The 22,343-nt window shown below is 41.9% G+C and overlaps 1 protein-coding gene across 1 annotated transcript in view; it reads left to right on the plus strand.

Annotated features, from left to right (window-relative positions):
* Positions 1-22,343, plus strand: part of ELK3 (ETS transcription factor ELK3) — a 93,212-nt gene that overhangs the window by 65,473 nt on the left and 5,396 nt on the right. The window contains exons 3-4 of the mRNA XM_052001160.1: positions 8,007-8,804; positions 21,540-21,662. Of these exons, the coding sequence (XP_051857120.1) occupies positions 8,007-8,804; positions 21,540-21,662 (921 nt within the window). The remainder of the gene's footprint in view (positions 1-8,006; positions 8,805-21,539; positions 21,663-22,343) is intronic.

Genomic DNA, 22,343 nt, shown 5'->3' on the forward strand with positions numbered 1-22,343 from the left:
TCATTTAACATTAATTGCCTCAGCAAATAATAATAATAAATAAATAAGTAACAAAAAAATTCAGAAATAAGATAATATTTGTAAGGCACTTTGCAAATATTGAAGAGCTATTTAGTGTTTGTTTTTTTTTTTTTTTTAATGTCACTGATCCTTTTGGCAACCTGTGAATTCTTATAATGTTTTAATTGCTTAGAATAAAACACGTATTATTACAATGGAAACCAATTAAATTAAAATTAAAAATTTTTTTCTCCACAATCCCCCAGCATGTGGACTCCAGGTTCAGAACCCCCCGTGCTTTATGACTGTTAGCTATGATTAGTCTCTAAACATGAAAGGTGTTCTTGAGTTGGACCATGTGGCTTTATTGTTGGTTTTCCGAGGCACAGTCCGACTTACAGCCTGCTTTTGATTTTAGTCCTAGTGACTTCAGCATTCCAGGTGATCTCCGGATAACTGGATTCCTGTTCATACAAGAATCACGAGCTTCCTTGTTGCCTCTTTTGCTATTCTTGGGGTTTCCCCTGGGCTTCTCTGTCACGGGACAATGTGTTCATTCCCAGCATCTGGTGTACCAGCCCCAGCCCCAGAGGAGAAATAAGAGCTATGCTAAGTATTGGAGCATTGGTTTTGAATGTTAATCTCCCCCCATACTTCTTACACACACACACACAATTGGCTGGTGCATCTGGTTAGCATTTGCATCACTTTATAAGGTCTGCCATGAGGCTCCTGTGTTGTAAACCATAATAGCAATCTAACCAAAGGCCAGTCAGTGCTTCACACTGACCCCCAAACCCCATTAATGTCATTTAATTAATTTCAACTTTTTGGGGTGAATGTCATACGTTGGCCATGTTAAGTGTGATGTGCTAGGGTCTTCACATCTATTTCTTGTCTAGTTCCAACTGAATAAAACACTGCTTTGCCCCAGCTGGTCAGAGATGTCTAAATCAGATGTCAATCTATCTACTAAATGCCTGAGCACATTTTTAAAAAAAGTTTTTATTGAAATAATCAAGATAATCAAAAAGAGAAATGAGCATTCTTTTAAAAATTCGATATTAAATATGAACAATGAAAAATATTATTATTATATAACATATAATAATATTGTTATTATATTATTATTAAGAACAGGGACTAGACCCGTGGTATTATTAGTATAGAGAACTTACATGTGAAGACTTCCCAGTGGAACTAAGTGACTTGTTCAGGGTCACACAGTTAGGATGTGATAGAGAAAGATGTGAACCAAGGACTTATGAGTGGCTCTTAATCTAGTATGCAATGGTACCTCCATAATAGTATTACCTTTCTTTCTTTTAAATATTTATCCTAGAGTATTTCATGTAGTGGACCTTATGATATGGAATGGATGTTCCTTGTAACACAGCAAGAATAACACTATTCTCATGTCTCTCCAGCACTTTTGTCTTTATGAATTGCTTTCTAAAGGACTGTCTTATTTTTTTATCTCTTTTTGTTTTTATATCACATATATTTCCGAATGTGTCCCCCTCCCTTCTCTCCAGGAAGAAACAAAGTCCCTTTACTTGGATCAAAGAATTAAAAAGAAAGAACAAAAAAAAAAAAAAGAGCTCAGTAAATCTGATGCATCAGCTGGGTCTAATAGTATATGCTGTAGTTCACATTTCCTAGTCCCCCTACCTCTGAAATGAAAAGAAGTAAGGGTATTTTATTTTTCTTTTCTAAAAATGTTTTATAACTTTTTTTTTTCATCATTTGCAAATAGACAGTTTATGGTGAACATTCCTCTACCAATCTAAATGAGCACCCTCTCTGATACTTTGCATCTTGTATAATTTTAGGGCAGCAGTAAGAAAGGTTAGGGCAGCTAGATGGTGCAATAGATAGAGCACTAGTCTTGCAATCAGGAAGACTCACCTTCCTGAGTCCAATTCTAGCTTCAGACTAGCTGTGTGACCCAGGACAATTGACTTAACTCTATTTGCCTCAATTTTCTCCTTTCTAAAATGAGCTGGAGAAGGAATTGGCAAATCACTCCAGTATCCTTGCCAAGAAAACCTAGATGGGGTCATGAAAAATTAGATATGATTGAATGACACAAAAAGAGAGGTTAAATGATTGCCCCATGGTCACACAACCAGTATGTGTCATGAGAAGAATTTGAAGTCTATTCCTCCTACCAGTGAGGTCAGCTCACTATTCACTACCATAAAATTGCCCCTCATGCCCTTTGTTTCTAAATATATCCTTCCTTCTTTCCTCTTTGTGAAAAAAAGAGAGAGATTAAAAAATGGAGTTTTCTGCAGAATTGACTAGTATGTTAACTGAACATAGTAGTATATGCACTATTTCTCACATGTAGCCACCTGTCTTTTCAACAAAGAGAAGGTAGTACATCGTTTCCATTTCTTCTTTAGGACCATATTGTTCATTTCTACAGAGTGTCCAGTTTGTGCCGCTCTCCATTCCATTTACATTGTAGTCATTGTGGATATTGATTTCCTGCTTGTGTTTACTTCACTCACCACTAATCATGTAAGGTTTCCCTTGTTTTTTGGATTGTTCATATTCATCTTTTTTTCTTATTCAATAATCTACACTTAGGTATCACATTTTTCCTTAGCCCTTTTCCATTTCATGGGTAAATAAAGTGCTCTTCTTACAATAGCTTTATGAGACAAGTGAGTCTCCAGGAGTCTCAATTACTATTGTTAGTGCCAGAACTCATACTTTCAAGATCCAGTGCTCTCTCACATAACACTGTCTCTTTTCCAAGGTACAACCTGGAAAAATTTCAACCTTCAGGTTATTCTCTTTTAGCTCTAGTTGCTAACCTCCATCTCATTGCTAATTCTGGAGGTAGGGAATGGCCTCAGGAGCCATGATAATCCTTGGGTATAGATTTACCCACTGTAGAAAGTTACCTCACTTATCTGTTTCTTCCTTGGGGTTTAAAATTAGAAAGGGAAAATCCAAAGGAATAAAGAAACCTTGGGGGAAAAGGGTGTGAGACTTGTTCAGTATCTAAAGGGGATGGTAGCTTTGAGGAAATTCTCCAAAATAGTCTTAGACCTGAGATGTGCTGGGTCCAACTTTGGTTGAATTGAATTTTATTATTTGGGGGGGAGGGGTTGTTTTGTTTTGTTTTTAGCTGTGAACTCTTTAGGTTAAACGGTATTGGTATTTTAGCTACTTTCTTAGCCTCTTTTTCTAAAATGGTTGAACTGGTTCACAGCTATCAATAAGATTTTTCTCCTTTTAAGCTTTTTTTCTTCAATTAACAATTTTTCTTTATTTCAAATATTTATTTTCTCTTCTTCCCATGCCCTTTCTCTTCCCTTCCTCATTAAAAAAAGTCAGTCAATAAACATTTATTAGGAATATAAAAAAAGACAAAAAGGTTAGGTGTACAATGTATAGAGCACCGGACTTGGAATAAAAAAAAACCATGTTCATGAGTTCAAATCTGTCTTCAGTCACTTAATCCTATTTGCCTACATTTCCTCCTCTGTAAAATGAGCTGAAGATGGCAAATCATTCTAGAGCAAACCATTCTGGATATTTTCCAGGAAAACCCCAAAATGAGATGATGGAGAGTTGTACATGTCAGAACCACCCCCACCCTCAAGGAGCTGACAAAGTAACAAATATTCAAAATGAAGCAAAACAAATTCCCTTGGCCATATCCAAAAATGTCTGTCTCATTGTTTCTCTTGGGTCCATCACCCTTGTATCAGATGTATGGATAGAATGCTTCATCATGGGTCCTCTGGAATTGTTTCTGGTCACTGAATTGATCAGAGTTCTTAAGTCTTTCAGAGCTGTTTGTTCTGATTGTATAAATTGTTTTCCTCATCCCACTCATGTAATTCTTCATCAGTTCATACAAGTCTTCTCAGCTTTCTCTGAAACCACACTTATCATTTCTTATGATACAATAGTATTATATTATATTATATATATTTTTAGCCATTCGCCGAGAGGGCATCCCCTTAATTTCTAGTTCTTTGTTACAACAAAAAGATATGTTAGAAATATTGTGGTAGAGATGATTTCTTTTCTATCTTTGATCTCTTAGGGATCTAGAATTAGTAGTAGAATAGCTAGATCAAAGGGTATGCAGAGTTTGGTGACTTTTGCAGCCTAATTCTCCAGAGTGGTTGGACCAATTCACAACCATCATTAACATCTTTATAGTACCTGTTATGGATGTTGGACAATGAGCTTTGGGGAAAGATTGGAAAGGAAGGTAAGATGAGATTGGGGCAACAAGGAGAAGGCGAGGAAAATGCAAGATGGGGTATTATATTTAGTAGAAGACATGGGGATTTGTGTGTCTAATAGGAGTTGTATGAGGCAACCCAAGGAGTCTTTTCCCACCCTAAGATTCTTCAGTTCTATGAAATAATCTTAGAATGTACTTATAATGTAACAGAAATAAATGCACGTGGGTTTTAATGAGGGAAAGAAAAAAGAATTATTATTATTATTATTAATGGTGTGAAGGATTCTGTTGGCAGGTTCCTGCATTCATAACTGTGCAAAGTATAGGTCCTTTTCACTAGGGGGTTTCATTCTAAAACCTTTAGTTGAAATGATCTTCCAAAGACATCATTAGCTTTCCCACCCCCGTGTGGACTATATTCCCTTTGGGTTGAATTTTCATTTCCTCTGGCGCCATAATTGTACCCCATCTCTGATTCCATTATTCTCTCTCCAAATACCCACATAGACAAGCCATCCATTTCTCGTGAATCAAAATTTAATGGGGAATTTAAAATGAGCTTGTTCAACGCCTACCAGGTAGAATAAATGTGTTTGATCATTCTGAAATCATATCAGGCTACTTAGTGGAGCCCACTATAGGTGAACTCTTGCCAGGTTGCCAGGCAACAAAAAGCATGTATCCCCTTATTCATTGCTATGAAATATTCCAGGCGACCAGTGAGCTCCTCTGTCTCCTGATTCCACTTCACGTCTGAAAGGCCCTGACCTTGTGGTTATTTATGGTGGAAGCCTCCATGATCTACCCGACTTTCCTATTTGAAAGCCTTTTCTTTTTCTTTTATGTTGTTGGTAATAAATACAATCCTCGATAAAAACCAATCTTTCAATATAAAAAAAATAGAAAAAAGGGGATTATATATGAAATCATGAATCCCGTTAAAATTTATTGTCAAATTATAGATGACATTTAAGGTAGTAATTAAATGTCTTTATTTCTATCATAGAAACCTCTTCTTTCTTTCTAAAGTTTTATTGATTTTGAGGATCTCTCTCCTTACTCACTACTTGCCTACCTCTTCTGAAACAGAAACTCTCATAACAAATGAACATAGTCCAGCTAGGAGTTGGTACTCCTTGACTCTGTCTGAAAATGGGAACACATTGTTCTTCCTAATCTCTTCCAGGAGAGGAGAGGTATGAAGTCATGATTGAAAACATGATAATCTTAATAATTTTCCTTTATTTGATTATGGTGCATGTATGAATTGTTCTAGTTCTATTTTTTAAATTTTGCATCAGTTCATACAAGTCTTCTTGAGTTTCTTTGAAAACTTCACATTTCTTGTTTCTTAGTATTTTATTTTTTCAAATACATGTAAATTAAGTTTTCAGCATTCATTTATTTTTATTTTTTAATTTTAAAAATACATGCAAAGATAGTTTTCAACATTTACCCTTGCAAAACCTTGTGTTCAACATTCATTTTTGTAAATTGTGTTCCAATATTTTCTCCCTCTTTCCTTCCCCAAACAGCAAGCAATCTGATTAAATATACTGCAATCCTTTAAAACGTATTTCTAATTTCTTAACTTAAAAAAAAATACCTTTTTATTGGGTCTCCCTATGTCACTCAGGCTAGAAATACACTCCAGAATCTCTGCCAAGGAGGTCATAAAGAACTGGGCACGATTGAAATGACTGAATGATAACAGAAACACTGAGTCATAGGCTCATAAATTTGGTGCTTGTAGGGAGCCCAGTGCCTTTAGTCTAATCCCCTCACTTTACAGATGAGGAAACTGAGGCTCAGGGTGACTGAGTGGGCCAGCCGGTAAGTACCTGAAGCGGGATTTGGGTCCAGAACTCTAGCCACCACACTAATCCATTTCCAGCTATAAATAAAGCTAGAAGAGAAATTGAGTCTGACCAGGACATGGATAGCAACATAGGAGTGTGGACAAAACAGAAGCAGTGTTCAGATCCAGATGCTACTATTTACTGCCATGTGAAAGCTCTTTCTCCCCTTTCCCCTCAAAAAAAAAAAAAAAAAAAATTAATCTATTAGATTCCACTACACTGTGAGATCCTTTTCTTTTTTCTTTTTTTAAAAAAATTTCTTTATATCTTAGTACTTAGCATGGACACAGTAGGTACTTAATAGATGTTTGCTCATCAATCTATGGGTTTCAGTTTGCTCATCTGTAAAATGGATGTAAAAATCTATAAATTTTCAACTTGGATTTAAGATCCTCCATATTTTAAATCATTTCTAATTTCTTATCTTTTCAGCTTAAAAACCTATAAAGAATCAAGGATGCCCCTGACACAATGGTTCTTTAATTGTTTCAGTCGTGTTGACTCATCAGGACCTCTTTTGGGGTTTTCCCGGCAAAGATATTGGAGTAGCTTGCCTTCCCTTCTCCCGCTCATTTTACAGATGAGGAAACGGAGGCAAACAGGGTGAAGTGACTTGCCCAGGGTCACACAGCTCAGAAAGTGTCTGGGGCTGGACTTGAACTCGTGTCTTTCTAGCACTCCTTTCACTTCCTCACATAGTTGCCCCTGCCTCTGAGGCTGTCACCCATACGTTTCTACAAAGCGTGCTGCAAACCTTTGGCCAGGAGGCCTAGGAACACTTTTAACTGGCCATGAAGTTTAGCAAATTGTTTTTGGCTTCGGCTTAGCTCTGAGGGTGAGAATGAGGTCAGGTGGAGTCAATGGAATTAAGTTGGTAGAATTTTGGGTTGGAACCCAAGGTCCTGGCAGTGAGCAGATGTGGCACAGGGTGGGGGCAGGGTGGGAGGGCACTGATATCTGGGGGTCAAATGCTTCTGAATTGCAGCTTTAAGAACTAGCAGGAATTTTTTTTTTTAAAAGATGTTAGTTTTGTGGATTTACATACTTGCTTTAAGAGTTCCATTGAGTAGAATTAGATTTGATTCTCTTTCTCCTCCTTTTTTTCTTCCCTTCTCTTTCCCTTCTTTTTCTTTCTTCTTCCTTCCTTCTCTTTCTCTTTCCTTCCCCTTCTTTTCTCTTCTTCTTCCTTTCTCCGTTCTTCCCTTCTCATCCTTTCCCTTTCCTTCCCCTTCCCTTCCCCTTTCTTCCATTCACTGCCCTTCCCTTTTCCCTGTCCCTTCCCTTTTTTTCTTCTTCCTTTCATTCATTGCCTTCCCTTCCCTTCCTTTCCTTTTCTCTTCCCTTCCCTTCCCTTCTCCTTCCTTCTCTTTTTTCCTTTCCCTTCCCTTCTTTTTCCTTTTCCCTGCCCTTCCTTTCCATTCCTTTCTTCCTTTCCTTTTCTTTCTCATTTTCCTTCCCCTTCCTTTCCATTCCTTTCTCATTTCCCTTTCCTTCCTTTCTTTTTCCTTCTTTCTTCCTTTCCTTCCCCTTCCTTCCCTTCCTTCTCTTTTTTCCTTTCCCTTCCCTTCTTTTTCCTTTTCCCTACCCTTCCTTTCCATTCCTTTCTTCCTTCCTTCTCTTTCTCTTTCCTTCCCCTTCCTTTCCATTCCTTTCTTTCTTTCCTCTCCTTTCTCATTTTCCTTTCCTTCCTTTCTTTTTCCTTCTTTCTTCCTTCCTTCCCCTTCCCCTTCCTTCTCTTTTTCCCTTTCCCTTCCCTTCTTTCCCTTTTCCCTGTCCTTCCTTCCCCTCCTCCCCTCCCCCCAACACTTTTCCCTCTCCTCTGTCAGGCCCCCGCAGCCCCACGAAACCAGGGCTAGGCCAGCCTCGGGCCTCGGGCCCCGGGGCGGCCCTTCCGGTCCTGACGCTCGCTCCCTGTGCTCTTGTGTCCGCAGAACATCATCAAGAAGGTGATCGGCCAGAAGTTCGTGTACAAGTTCGTCTCCTTCCCGGAGATCCTCAAGATGGACCCTCACGCGGTGGAGCTGAGTCGGGAGAGCCTCCTGCTGCAGGAGGCCGAGTGCAAGGCGCCGGCCGAGGCCCGGGAGCCGCACAAGCACGCGCTGTCGGCCCTCAAAAGCGCCAGCCGCAACGAGTACCTGCACTCGGGCCTCTACTCCTCCTTCACCATCAACTCGCTGCAGAACCCGCCAGAGACTTTTAAGCCCATCAAAATGGAGAAGCTGGAGGAGCCGCTGGACGGGGGCGCTCCTCCGGTGGACGAGGTCAGGACGGTCATCAGGTTTGTGACTAATAAGACGGAGAAGTCCATGATGAGGCCCGTGGTGACTCTGCCGTCCACCTCGGAGGCCGCGGCCGCCTCGGCCTTTTTGACCTCGTCCGTCTCGGCCAAGATCTCCTCCCTGATGCTGCCCGGCGCGGCCAGCGTTTCCTCCGCCTCCCCGGCCTCCTCCCGCTCCCCTTCCCTGTCGCCCGCCTCCCCGCTCCCGTCCGACCCCAGAGGCCTCTTCCTCGAGTCCGCCTGCCGGGATTCGGACTCTCTGGAGCCCCTGAATCTGTCCTCGGGCTCCAAGACAAAATCTCCATCTCTCCCCCCAAAGGCTAAAAAACCCAAAGGTCTGGAAATCTCCGCCCCGCCGCTGGTCCTGTCCAGCAGCGACATCGGCTCCATCGCCCTCAACAGCCCCGCCCTCCCCTCGGGGTCCCTCACTCCGGCCTTCTTCACAGCACAGGTAAGAGCCCTCCCCCGCCTCTCTGGGAGCCGAGCCCGCGCCGGGGAAACCTGTCCGCAGTGAGAGGTAGCAAATATTCTGCCAAAACCTCGGTCTTTTTTTTTTCCCTGAGGCAATTGGGGTTAAGCGACTTGCCCAGGGTCACACAGTTAGGAAGCGTTAAGTGTCTGAGGGCAGATTCGAACTCAGGTCCTCCCGACTTCAGGCCGGTGCTCTATCCGCTGCGCCCCCTAGCTGCCCCAAGATTTAATTCTTTATGTAAAAATAAACGCCCGGGGCAGCCAGATGGCCTCGGGGATAGAGCGCCAGCTCCCAAGTCAGAAGGACCCGAGTTCGAATGTGGCCGTCAGCCCCCTAGGAAGTGGGAACAGGTATCGTGGAAATGCATGGAGAACACTAACAACCAAAGGAGAAGCGTTCTAGCTGGGCCAGCTTTCGCCGGGATCAGGGATTTCCGTGTGTCCATAGTAACGTTAACATTCACATGTTAACAACCTCTAAGTTCTTTGCGATGGAAAAGCACGTTGTGCATTTCCCTTCTCTCGGCTCTTGGGGTGTATAATCATCGTCATCATCCCCCTTGCACAGACAGAAGAAGCCCGGTGGCTCAGAAAGGTAGAGGGCTTTAAGGTCATTGACCCCGCCCAGGGCTTCTTAAAATGTTTCCACTCCTGACCTCTTTTCACATGACAAATTTTTACAGGGACTCAGGTATACAAATCAAACATTTGCTGATAATAAATCATAAATTTGTTTTAAAACAACTGTTTTGTACCTATGTAATTTTATCATTTATTTGTGGGGGAAACATGACTTATCCAAGGACACATGATCACTGCCACAGAGTCAGGATTTGAATTCAAGACCTTAGTAACTCTCCCAATCCACCTCACATAGTCATTTGTGTCTAACTCTCTGTGACCCCATTCTGGGGTTTTCTTGGCAAAGATACTGAAGTGTTTTGCCATTTCCTTCTCCAGTTCATTTTACAGATGAAGAAACTGAGGCAAACAGAATTAAAGTGACTTGCTCCAGGTCACATAGCTAAGGTCTGAGGCTGGATTTGAACTTGGGAAGAAAACTCATCTTCCTGACTCCAGCTCTGGTGCCCCATGCACTATGGCACTACCTGGCGGCAAATCAGGGTATATGCAAAGTAATTTCAAAAGGGAGAAGGTGGGGGTGAAAATCAATCAAAAAAAGGGAATATTCATAATAGCACGGTCTGTTCATCCACTCCCCACTCATCTGGGGTGTGTTTCAAACCTCCACACGTAGTTTGTGTCAAAGCTTTTAAAAAAAAATCCAGCACCTTTTTCTCTAAAATAGAAACTCTCTCCCTACTGGTCTGAAAACCCGCCCTTCTCCTTTCATGAATGGTGAGAGCCACCATTAGGCCCGATGGATATTTGGAGAAGAAAAGCCTCACTCGTGTTTTCCGTTAAGTAGAAAGTGGAGCAGGGATTAGGCTTGTCTGGTGGACGAGAAGCGAGCCAGCAAAGTTCTACAGGTGCCAGATTTCCAAGTGCTATTTCCAGGCCTACTTGTTGGCAAAAGTAGGTTATCCTGCAGACAAGTGCTGGATTGTACCTTGATAAATGCAGTCTGGCCTCGTCGAAGACCTTCCGTCATCCCAGCTCAGACTGCTAGGGGGTGCCACGATGCAAAGTGCTGGAAAACCCGAGTTCAAATCCAGCCCCAGACAATTCCCTGCTGTCTGCCTCAAGTTCTGGGAACAATAACGGCACCTAAATCTCAGAGTCGTTGTGGATAAGATAATATTTTTAAAGTGTTCTATTTATAAATACTTAACTACTTCCTAACTTGAGGCAGGGAATGTTTAAGGCTTGGTGTTGGATCTGGCACAGTGCATGGTACATAGGAGGTGCCATTTATCGAATCTTTGGGGAGGGAGGGATTGTCTTCTACCATTGAGTCCTCAGCGTGAAGGATAACAATAGGTCATCTTTAGCATAATATCAAGTGAAATTTTAAATATATATATACATATTCACATCTTTACATAAGTATATAAATTTACACAAATATATAAGTATTTATCTATATAAAAAGATGTGTATATGTATATCTACACATCTTTATGTGTGTATATGTACATCTTTATGTTTGTATATGTATATTTGTGTATATATATACATCTTTATGTATATATTCACACATCTTAAGCATATGTATATATACATTGTTATGTGTATATATTTACACACCTTTATGTGTGTATATGCATATTTATACATCTTTATGTATATATACATCTTTATGTGAGTATGTGTATATATTTACACACTTTTATGTGTATATATGTATATTTATTTATCTTTATGTGTGTGTATATGTATATATATGTACATGTAACACTTTGCAAGTTTAAGGTGCTTTATAAATGTTAACAATTACATTATCCGTGAGCACTTGACAAACACCAGGTGTTTCCCCCTGTACTGCCTTGTGAGGCAGGGAGTGTAAAATTTTCTCTTCCCATTTCACAGATGGCAGAGCTGAGACTCAGCGCAGTAAGGAGCTTGCCCAAGGTCCCTCGTGGCCACAAGGCCGGCCCCCGGCTTTTGCCTCCCGAGTCTAGCCCCGTTTTCTGAGAGGCGGCGGGGGAGGAGGAGTCAGGTCTGGTGAGCCGGGTCGATTCCAACAGCTCTGGCAGTCACCGGGTGACAGATGTCTCAGCCAGATGGCCTTTTCCTCCCAGGGAGAGCTTTTCAGGACAGCCGGAGGGGGCTAGGAATAAATAAGCTTAGCCACAGTCGGACGCACATTGCTTCATAGCGGGATCGGGCCCGCAGAGCACCCGAGTGAGGAGCCGGAAGGGCAAACTTTAGTGGCGCTGACCTTACCGGCTTGAGGCTCATTGGCTTTAGCCTCCATGCCTTGCCTCTCATCTGCCTGGGGCTCCTAGTTTTTACTGGGATCCTAGACGTCAGACCAATGGACCCGGAAGCCCGACATGGACAGAGGCTGGCTCCCTGCCAGGTTTCCAGCTCACGGAAGGGAGCCAACTTTCCTCAATTTACAGACAAGGAAACTGAGCCCAGACAGGTCAAGCCAATGACATCATGGGAGGTGGGATTGAGCTAGTCCATTTTCTGTCACCCAGTGAGGACTTTTTATGTGTGATATGGTTCCCTCTCTCATGTCTGACTTGGAGTCAAGAAAACTTGGAGGCAGTGGATGAATGTGGATTCAGGGAGAGCCGAATTCAAATCTAATACTAGCTTGTGATCCTGCCTCAGTTTCCTCATCTGTAAAGATGGCAATAGCTCCTACCACCTATGGTGGATGTGAGCATAAAATGAGATGCTATTTGTAAAGCTCTTTGCAGATGTTAGAGTATTATATAAATCCTTTCCATCATTTTTACAGATGGGGAAACTGAGGCTCAGAGGAGGGGAGGGACATGCCCACAGCAGTTTAAACAAACCTCAGTGAGCTTCATCCTCACCAGAGTCCCCCTAAACAAGTAGTGACACACAGAACAGTGTGGTAAGGATCAGGGATAGGCCACAAAAATGTTAGAATGGTTTTCTGTGTAACTGAAATCAGGTATTTCCTTCCTAAGCAAAAAAAAAAAAAACAAAAAAAAAACAAAAAACAACAACTAAGCAGGTAAATGGTTCGGGACTAGTCCATGTTGGAATCTTTACAAACTGCTAACTCATTAGAGTCCAGATCTCTGGGTCTCAGCATAAAGAGAGTTTGGAAACCAGAGGCTGATTTTGTAGAAATGGTGAGAGTCTTGGGATGGTCTGAAACTAGGCTGGGGCAGGTTGGATGACGGTCCTGTTGGGGTATTTGCACTTCCCTGATTCTGAAGATCTGGTTGCATCAGGCTAAGAATGTGATTAGATAACCCCATCCCTCTCCAGCCCTGGAGCATCATAGGAGGTTTGACTTCTCACGTGTGTGATCTCTGTGATATGATTCTCTCTCCGTACTTAACCCCGATTGCCTTGCTGAAAAATTAATTATAATTGCATTCCTTATATTATATGTTATAATAACATTATATATTCATATTAGTGATATTAATATGGATATATATTAATAACATAATATATTCCAATATTCTAATAGCATTCATTTGTGCTTTAACGTTTAAAAAATTCTTCTATGTTGTCATTTGATCCTTACTTCAACCCTGTGAAGTAGGTGATCGTTCCCCACTTTTCCGAGAACACTGAGGATGAAATGGGATTAAGGGACTTGCTTGGAATTGCATAATCACCAAGGGTCAGAGGCAGGAGCCTTCCTGACTCACTTTTGTGCCCCTAACTGTTGGAGCTTTGTGTGTGTGAGGCTGGAGGAAGCTGGGGAGCCGGGGCAGCTGGGGATTTATTTCATCAGGGCAGAGCGTACCCCGTAGGGAACCTCCCTCCCCGGGTGAAACCCTGCGACTCGTCCATCTCATCCATCACATTCAGAATTCCAGTCGGTCACAAAGTAGAGAGGTTCGCCGCCGCCAGAGCAGGGACGTCGTCATAAGCAGCCACAAGCCAGCCTCGATGACTCAAGCTTGATGTCGTACCAGGCACTGACATCCTTCTTTCATTTACCCAGTTGATGTGATGATTTGAGGCTGAAGTCATAGGCTAGGCAGGAGATAAAGCGGGGTGTGGATGTGAGGGAGGGGTTGCTGCCACATTCCATCCCGGCCCGGTGGCTCCCCGTCTTCCTCGGGGCTGAAAACCAGCCAGCCAGCGGGGAAGTGGGAGAGGGGCATGGGGCCCAATCCTCCACTTGTTTGCCTGCCAGTGACTTCTCCCGTGTCGGCTACCCAGAGGGATTTAATTCACAGGACAAGAGGCCAGCTGGGGGAGCCCTTAAGGTCCTTCCTAACCTCAAATCTAGGTTCCCGTGAACTAGCCTTTATGCTATCCAGTGGGGACTGAACCAGGAAGTCGTTCCTCCTATTTGGTTCAGTTTTTTGTTTTGTCAAAAACCATGATCTCATTACGATAGGGAAATTCCACGAGGAAACTCCCTGTCCTCGCCTAGTGGGGAGCCTGCTCTACAATTTGTGATCTTAGAGACTGAGAGGTGAGGTGATTTGCCCAGGATCAATACAGAATTAGATTTTTTTTTTTCTGATGTCCTTTTATTTGGGTTTAGGACCAAAGGAACTCTTGTAAGGCAGGTTGAGTTTATTTTTTTGCTCTTAAATTTTCCCATCTTGAGGCCTCCTGCTTATGCCTGCTGTGATGGCTTTTCTAGAATCATGGGACTGCTCTAGGATGGAGCCATTGTGAGAGGTTTGCAGAGGAAGATGGAGGATTGAATAAGGGCAAATGGTGATTCACCAAGTAGGAGAGAGAATGTGCTGTAACCCCAGCGAATCGGACGTCAACGCTCAGCAACAAAACACATTATTAAAGGGATGGTTAGTGTGCATCTAAAGAAGGAAGCAGCACTCGCAAAGGTCCAGCATGGTTTCAATAAGTGCAGGCCATGCCAGATTTAAGCGCATCTTCTTTAACACAGTTTCTAGCATGGTAGATCAGAGCAGAGGGAAAGTGTAGCTACAATTAGACTGTAATACAGCATTTGAATAAAGCGGATGAGAAGTGACTTGAGCCAAACAATAGTATAGTTGTTTGGATTTGGGACAGGTTGAATGGCTGGAATCCAAAGAGAAGTCAGTGATCATTAAATGTCAACTTGGAAGGAGATCTCTTGTGCACGGGTTCTTAACTTGGAGTCTATGAACTGTAAAAAAAAAAAAAAAAAAGATATTTCAATAACTGTGTAAGTAGAATTGATTTCCCCAGTAATTCCATGAATTCTTGTTTACACATTTAAAACCATCATTCTATGAAGCTTCCCCACCATGCTAATGGACTCCATGATCCAGAAAAGGTTAAGAAAATCCCTGCTCGAGAGTAGTGCTCCAGGGAGCTGTTCTTGGCTTTTACATGGTTTAACATTTTTATCAATGTTTTGGATAAAGATTTGGAAGTCACGCTTATCAAATTTGCAGATGACATAAAGCAAGAAAAAGCTAATCTGCAGGAGCCAAGTGACTGAAGAGCCAGGATCCAAAGAGACTTTAGACAGGCTAGAACATGGGGAGGAAACTAGTAAGATGAAATTTTAATAAGGATTAATGCCAAGTTTCATGCTTGAGTTCATCATCATCACAGCTAGAAACGGGAGAGACAGAGTTCAAGAGTGGTTCTTCTGAAAAAGATCTGGGGATTTTCACGGACTGCAAGTTCAATATGAGTCAGTGGTATGATATAGCAAAAAAAAAAAAAAAAAAAAAAGCTGTGTTATATGTCTCCATTTAAGATAAACATAGAATGTAAAATGGGAGGGGATAGGGAGAGAAAATACTTATATAATGCCTCAGACTTGCCAGGCACTGTGCTAGATGCTTTACAAATCTTATCTCATTGGATCAGGAATTCGTAGAACTTTAAAAAAAAATTCCAAAAAATATGTTAACATACTTAGCTTCCTTTGCATTTTATTCCATGCATTTAAAAATAAAATTTGGGAAAGGGATCCATGAGCTTCATCAGATTGGCTATTCACGGAGTCAAGAAAGGTTGAGTGAGACTGGGCTAGAACAAGGCTGGTGCTGGTCCTCCTGCTCTCTGTCTGTATCAGATGCCATCTGGAGTATTATGTTCTGTCCTGGGCCTGACAATTCAGGACACTAGAGAGCAGTCAGAGGAGAGGAAAACAAGATGACGGAGAGCTTTGACCTCATGCCATCTGAGAAATGGTTGAAGGAAGTGAAGTGAAGGCTCAAGGGACGGGCAATCACTTTTTTTAAGAAGGACAGTCAAGGAGAAGAAATATTCTGTTGCAGCAGGAGCAATGGTAGAAGCTGTAGAGGCCCGGGGTTAGGTTTGCTGCCAGGAAATGCTTCTTAAAATTTAGAGCCATCCAAAAGTGCCATGAGAAATGGTGAGTTCACCATCTGTGGAGGAGTTTGAATAAAGCCTGGATAACTGGATAATCAAGTAGATTATAGAGGGGATTCTGGCTCGCAGTGGACAAAATAGCCTCTGAAGTTCATAGGTTCATGAGATTATAGACTAAGAGCTGGAAGGGACCTTCCAGGCCATTGAATCCAACACCTCCACTTTATGGCTAAAGAAATGGAGGTACAATTTCAATAGTTTTCTGATGGATACAGCCATCTGCAAATGAGGACTATGGGGACTGAATATGGATCACAGCATAATATTTTCACCTTTTTTGTTGTTTACTTGCTTTTTTTCCATCTCATTTTTTTCCCCTTTTTGACATGATTTTTTTTGTGCAACAAGAAGGAAACTGAGTGTGAATCATAAGATCAGAGATTTAGAGCAGGAACTTCACTTTGAGAGCTGAGAGAATCCTTCTATCTCAACACCCAGAAGCCCAGAGAAGCTCAATGACTTCTTGTAAAGGGGTCATGGTACCATGCTGCAAAGAACCCAGTGGTTATCCAATTCAACTTCCTCATTTTCAAGAGAGGGAAACTGAAATTTCGGGAGGTATTTGTTCAAGGTAGAAAGCATCAGAGATGAGATGTTTCCAGTGTCAGTGTTCCTTAGGATTCTACCACCTTCCCACACCCCAAGTTTTCTCCTCTAAGATGACATGATCTTCATGGGGAAGAGAGAAGTGTTAATATCACTGTATTTATTTGCATATATTACAAATAACATTTTAAACCTAGAAAGCACGGAAAACATTCCCTTCAAGTTATTGGATCTTCAGGCTACAATCTGGTGTCTTCCCTTGTCCTTGAAATGTGCAAAAATTTCAGATCCCTCCAAGGGTGCAGATTTTGGAATACTGACTGCATGGCACATCCCCCTTGAGTCCCCCTCACATGTCAGAGCTTCATCAGACCGGCCTGTTTAGGCCAGCCATTCTCTCTTGCCCCCATAGCACGGCTTCCTAATCTCTGCTCCCGTCAAGGCTCCCTTCGGAGAAGGTCTGTCTGGGGTCCTTGGAGGACAAAAAAAAATCTTTCCTTTTGCTTGGAACAAAGTCAACTCTTAATAATTGTTTTCTAACTTAACTTCACTTGTTAATCTCTCAAACTTCCCTAGGTTCTTTGTATTTATTTAGTATATTCTTGCATTTGGTGATCTGTGTACAAATTATATTTCCTTCCAGAAGAATGTAAGCTCTTGAGGGCAGGAATGATTTCATTCATATCTTTAGCACTTCACATAGTGCCCAGAACACAGCATTAGTGTTTACATAAATATAAAAATAATATGTATAAAATATAATAAAAATAATACAATATAAAAATAACCAGCCTATAAATGCTGGCTGAATCGCCTTTGCAGTTGGAGAACTTGGGTTGCAATCCCACTTCATACTCAGTGTGAGACAGTGTGAGATGCATGTACATCTGCCCTGTTTCCTCATCTATAAAATGGGGAGAATGGAAAGCCTCTATCCCTTTTAACTCCAGGGCTTTGATGCTATGAAGAATCGAATACAAGACATATTTCTGGAGTTGGAACACAATTAACTTTGACTAGGTCTCATTATCAAAAAATGGCCTCATTCGTCACATACAAGCGGAGAGTTCTGGGCTTAGAATGGAGACCTGAGATTTAATACTGACTCTTGACATTTACTAGCTGTATGACTCCAGACAGATCATGAACCTTCACATGATGCCCTGGGTAAGCGTAGGGTGTCCTCTTTATTATAGAAATCACAAGCCCTTCCTGCTTCACAGCAATGTAATAGTAATGATAATTAGCATTTATATAGTGTTTTAATACTCTCTCATTTTCATTTAAAATTCATATAATACAAATACTCATTTCCTTCTCACAACAATGGGTGAGTGCAGGTAGGTGCTACTATTATCCCAATTTTATGGATGGGGAAACTGAGGCCAACAGACCTTAAGTGACTTTGCCATGACTAACAGCTATTAAGTGTGTGAAGGATCATTCCAACTCAGGACTTCCTGACCTCAGGCCCAGGACTTTATCCGAGATGCCCTTGCATTAAAGAGGATAGAACGTCTGGGAAGTTAGCACACTGATTGACACTTAATAAGTAGTTGGTGATTGATTATTTAGCTATACATTATTCCAAGGATTATTTCTTTTTTGGCCAGACCTTTGATTTCATTGGTATAGGGAAATCCCCATTGAAGACCCTTCTCCTCCCCATGCAAAATAACTCCCATTCTTGAGTTTATAGCCTCAGAGTTGTCCAAGAGGCACTGAGAGGACTTGCCCAGGCTCCCTCAGACAGAATGAGACTTGACCCAGGAGTTTCTGACTCCGGCCATTTTCATTCAGTTGGACTCTTTGATTGGATCTTGGATGGTTTTTGCTTAGACAACGTGTTTGTTTTCTGAAGTCTCGCCACTGATTCCAGAAAGGCTTGTCTCTGGAAGGCCAGCCACCCGACGGTGACCTTTATGGCCACAGAAATTCCAGAACCGCCCTGTTTGGGCTTAGAAAGGGCAGTTTCCATCTGTCGTTCTGGAGGGAGTAGCCTGTGTGGAGAATTCTGCTTAGACTCCCAATTGGGTTGGAACTTTTCATGGCTATAAACCCCAGGGACTCTGGAATACTTCTGCCATGAAAAATTGATGAGGGGCCTTCTTGTAGTTGGACGTGTCAAATGTAAGCGCCTGGCGGCTTCGTCAGAACACTTGTCAGGCGCCAAAGGCATCGATTGCCCAGAACGAGCTGCGTCTCTTCCCCACATCATCAACTGCTGATCTGGAGAACTGTTGAGAAGGATGGTCCATCTCCCAAGCTGATGGTAGAGAGCATCTAGGTCAACCCTTTCATTTTTCACTTGAGGAAACTGAGGTCCAAAGTGGTTAAACTTAAGTGACATGAATCCAGAGCCTCTCCTTTCTTTGGACTAGATTACCTCCTTATGTGAAAATACTCTTTTTAAATTTTAATTTAAATTAAATAATTAATTTAAATTTAAATTTTTAAAAATACCTTCCCTCTTCCCCTCCTTTCTGAACCTCGTAACAAAGAATTTTTTTAAAAAGCAGTTCACTAGAACTAACCAATAATTGATAAGACAATTTGAGAGAATGCAAGTCGTGTAGCCAGAAAGTGCTGAAGGCAGGATGTGACATAAAACCGAGCACATAGTAAGTACTTAATTAATCCTGGACTTGGGGTCATGAAGTTTAGATGCAGCATGGTTTACTAGCTATGTGATCCAAGGCAAGTCAACTCATTTCCTTTGTTTCCTCATCTCTAAAATGGGAAAGAAAATAGCACCTAATTTGAGGAAATAATACTGTAAAGTTCTTGGCAAACCTTAAAGCTCTATATCAATTCAAGCCATTATTATCATCATTTTATTACATTGTTGTTAGAATTATATAATTACAGACATAACTATGTTGTTATAAAAATGCTTATTGACTGAAACGAGGTCTTGCTCGTTCTTAGCCCCTATCTCCACACAGATGCCGAGCAATACATAAAATGAATAAGGCATTCAATTTAATAATTCATTTCTCTCTCTCTCTCTATCTCCAGCATGTTGGGCAATGTCTGGCACTACTTCATAGCTTGGCGGCTGATTAATTGTACGCACGTTCCAAATGCAGAATCTCTGACCTCTGTAAAGAAGGGACGGGGGGAGGGAGGAGTGTATTTTCCCATCTTTTGGAGAAGGAAGGAAATAGGAAAGTGGAGCTTGGTCATTATTGTGACCAAGTGATTAAAGCTAAGCTCATGTTTTCCTCAAAACAAAACAAAAAAAAACAAAAAGGAATCTATAGAAATAGCAGGTATAGTCTGTGGATAGTTTTATAGCCACAGTTTTTTTTTTTTTTTCAGTCTTTGCTTTTGTAGACAACTGGGGCCAAGTGACTCGGCAAGGTTACCAGGCTAGGGAGCATCTGAGGCTGGATCTGGAATTAGGTCTTCCCGAGTCCAGGGCCAGGGCTCCATCCACCTCGCAGCCTCTTCTGCCCAACGCTTTCGGGGGAGTGTGTGTAGTGGGGTGTTGACTGGTGTGTCTGCCGAATCCAAACAGAACAGTCCAGTGAATGCTCGATGACTGAAATCTATCGAGGAATTGTAAATTCACTTTAGTGATCGCAGCTATTCATACAATTTACAATAAGAACAGCTTATGTTTGTGTAGCATTTTAGGGATTAGAAAGTATTTATATGTTTTCTGGTCCTCAACAGCCTGGTAAGAAAGGTAGGATTATTCTTCCTATTTTGCAGGTGAGGAAATCGAGGCTGAGGAAGGTTAGAGTTCGTGTTAAATGAGTCATCTGTAGCTCTCCAAGGCAGGGTTCGATTCCAGGTCTGAGTTGAGCCAAGTGGGAGCAGGAGCCTCAGCTCCTGGCAGCTCCTTAGGGCTCCAGCTCTCAGGATGTTTGTCCCGATTTCACTGCCCTCGGCGTAAGAAGCGTCCAGCATGATGCAGTCTGTGACACTCTTGGCCCCCGCTGCTGTCCCTTGCAGACAAAGGCCTTCATTGACATCACAAGCTTCCCTAGGGGAGGCTGCCATGTCACGAGAAGCTCCTAAGCTGCTAAAGGCTGAGAGAGCTTTCCCTGCAGAGAATAGGAATGATGCCGAAAGCACGGGGTCAGTGTTCCTTACAGACTAAGAATTTCTCAGTTGCTCATTGCTCATTCTCCTGGGAAATACAGATTTTTGGCCTTAAAAAGAATCTAGCTTAAGATAGATTACTTTAAAAAAAAAAAAAGACCAAAACTGAACATGTCCAGAAATGATCACTTGTGTCTTCTCTTCCATCCTCCTTCTTCCTGGTTGGGATAAAATTGGAACCAGAGTCTTAAACTTGCAGGGTGGGGGGAGGGGGTTGTCTCCAGCATCTGCAAAATCCTTTCTTTGCAGAGGTAGCAGACACTAGGTGTGGAGCACTGAATGGATCGTCAAATGGAAGGCTGTTTAGTTGTGCTCTATTGATTCTCCCTTCCCCTTTTACTGGGACTAAGATTGCTTTTTGTATCCTGGGGAAGGAATTATTTTTGAAAATGGGGGTGATGTAGAAATGAAAGAAAGCATTTGAAGGTTCATGGATAGGGCAGGGATGACAATAATGGGGATAAAGATTTAGATTCCATTTGGTTTATGGTTTTGATCCCTTTGTCAGCCATCTTGGTAAGAAATAGTCTGGGAACAAGGAGAGGAATCCCAAAAATGGTAGACTGGCCTGGCAAGATATCCTTTTAGAGCAGGGATTTTCAGCCTTTATGGGTCATGGATCTCTCTGGTCATCTCATAGTCTGTGGCCCTTTGCTCAGAAACATGGTTTTAAATGAAATGAAATGTTAAATTCCATCTGAAGTTAAAGAAAATCAGGATGTAATTCCCCACCCACATCATGTTTCTCAAGAAAGTTAACTGCTTGTTTTCCCTAAAAGAATAGAAGCTTCAAGAAGTCAGGAACTGCTCTTCATTTACGAATAGCCTCATGCAGGCACTTGGCAAATGCAATTCAACTCAATTCAATGAGGATTTACTAAAAGTCTTCTGTGTGAATGAATGAATGAGCATTTAAATGCCTCCTATGAATGAAGAATAAATGTATTAGAGAATGAATTAACGAATGAAAAAAGCACGCAGTCCCTCTTCTGTGTCAGGCACCCTGCTAGGACTTCCCGGGATTCTTTTACCGACATATTGAACATGAACCCATTGTGCTTGGAAGATGCAGCGCGGCCACTTCTACAGAAATGGAGGTGATTGTAATGTGCTTGTTTTGTAGAGTCCAAATGGCTTGCTGCTGACGCCCAGCCCGCTGCTGTCTAGCATTCACTTCTGGAGCAGCCTGAGCCCCGTGGCCCCCCTGAGTTCTGCCCAGCTGCAAGGACCCAACACTTTGTTCCAGGTGAGCTTCAGACATGAATGTGCTTGCCGCTGCTGCTCCGGAGGCAGGTCCCCCGGGGGTAGTTCAGGAACAGGGAGTTTTTCCTCTACCTCAGGGCTTGTTGATAGATAGGGAGGATTAGCTCATCACACAGGGAGGGACTCTTCATATAAGGTCTGGGAACTTAGAAAAAAATATTAAGGCCTATACTTTGATATAAATGTGATGAATGTTCCTTTGTGATCCTATGTTTTTCACTTGATGATTCTGGGAAGGGCGCCCACACTTGACTAGTCTATCAAAAAGATCTGTACACTGAAAAAGCCAAGAACTACTGACTGGAGGTTGGGGGAGGAGAGCATTTAGCAAAATCCCTAAACTTATACTATTGGTGTCCTTAAAACTTGTAACTGCACTGAGAAGAAAAATGCATCTTTAATGTGCACACAGGGAGAGGAGAAGAGAGAGGAGGGATGGATAGTTAGCTGTATTTTAATATAATTGATTTGCCTTGTAGCTGCTCAGTTAGCAAGTCTACTATGTGTCAGACTAATGGGAGAGACAGCTTGCAAGGATAAACTGGAGATGTACATTAAAAATGTTATGCTGAGGAGGGGGGCCATGGGCAGACAAAGCCCACAGAGTCCCATATGCGATTTTATGATCATTTACTCCAGTCCCCTCATTCTTCATTTGAAGAAA

The sequence above is a fragment of the Antechinus flavipes genome, chromosome 5 (assembly GCF_016432865.1).
Source record: "Antechinus flavipes isolate AdamAnt ecotype Samford, QLD, Australia chromosome 5, AdamAnt_v2, whole genome shotgun sequence".
NCBI classification, from domain to species: Eukaryota; Metazoa; Chordata; class Mammalia; order Dasyuromorphia; family Dasyuridae; genus Antechinus; species Antechinus flavipes.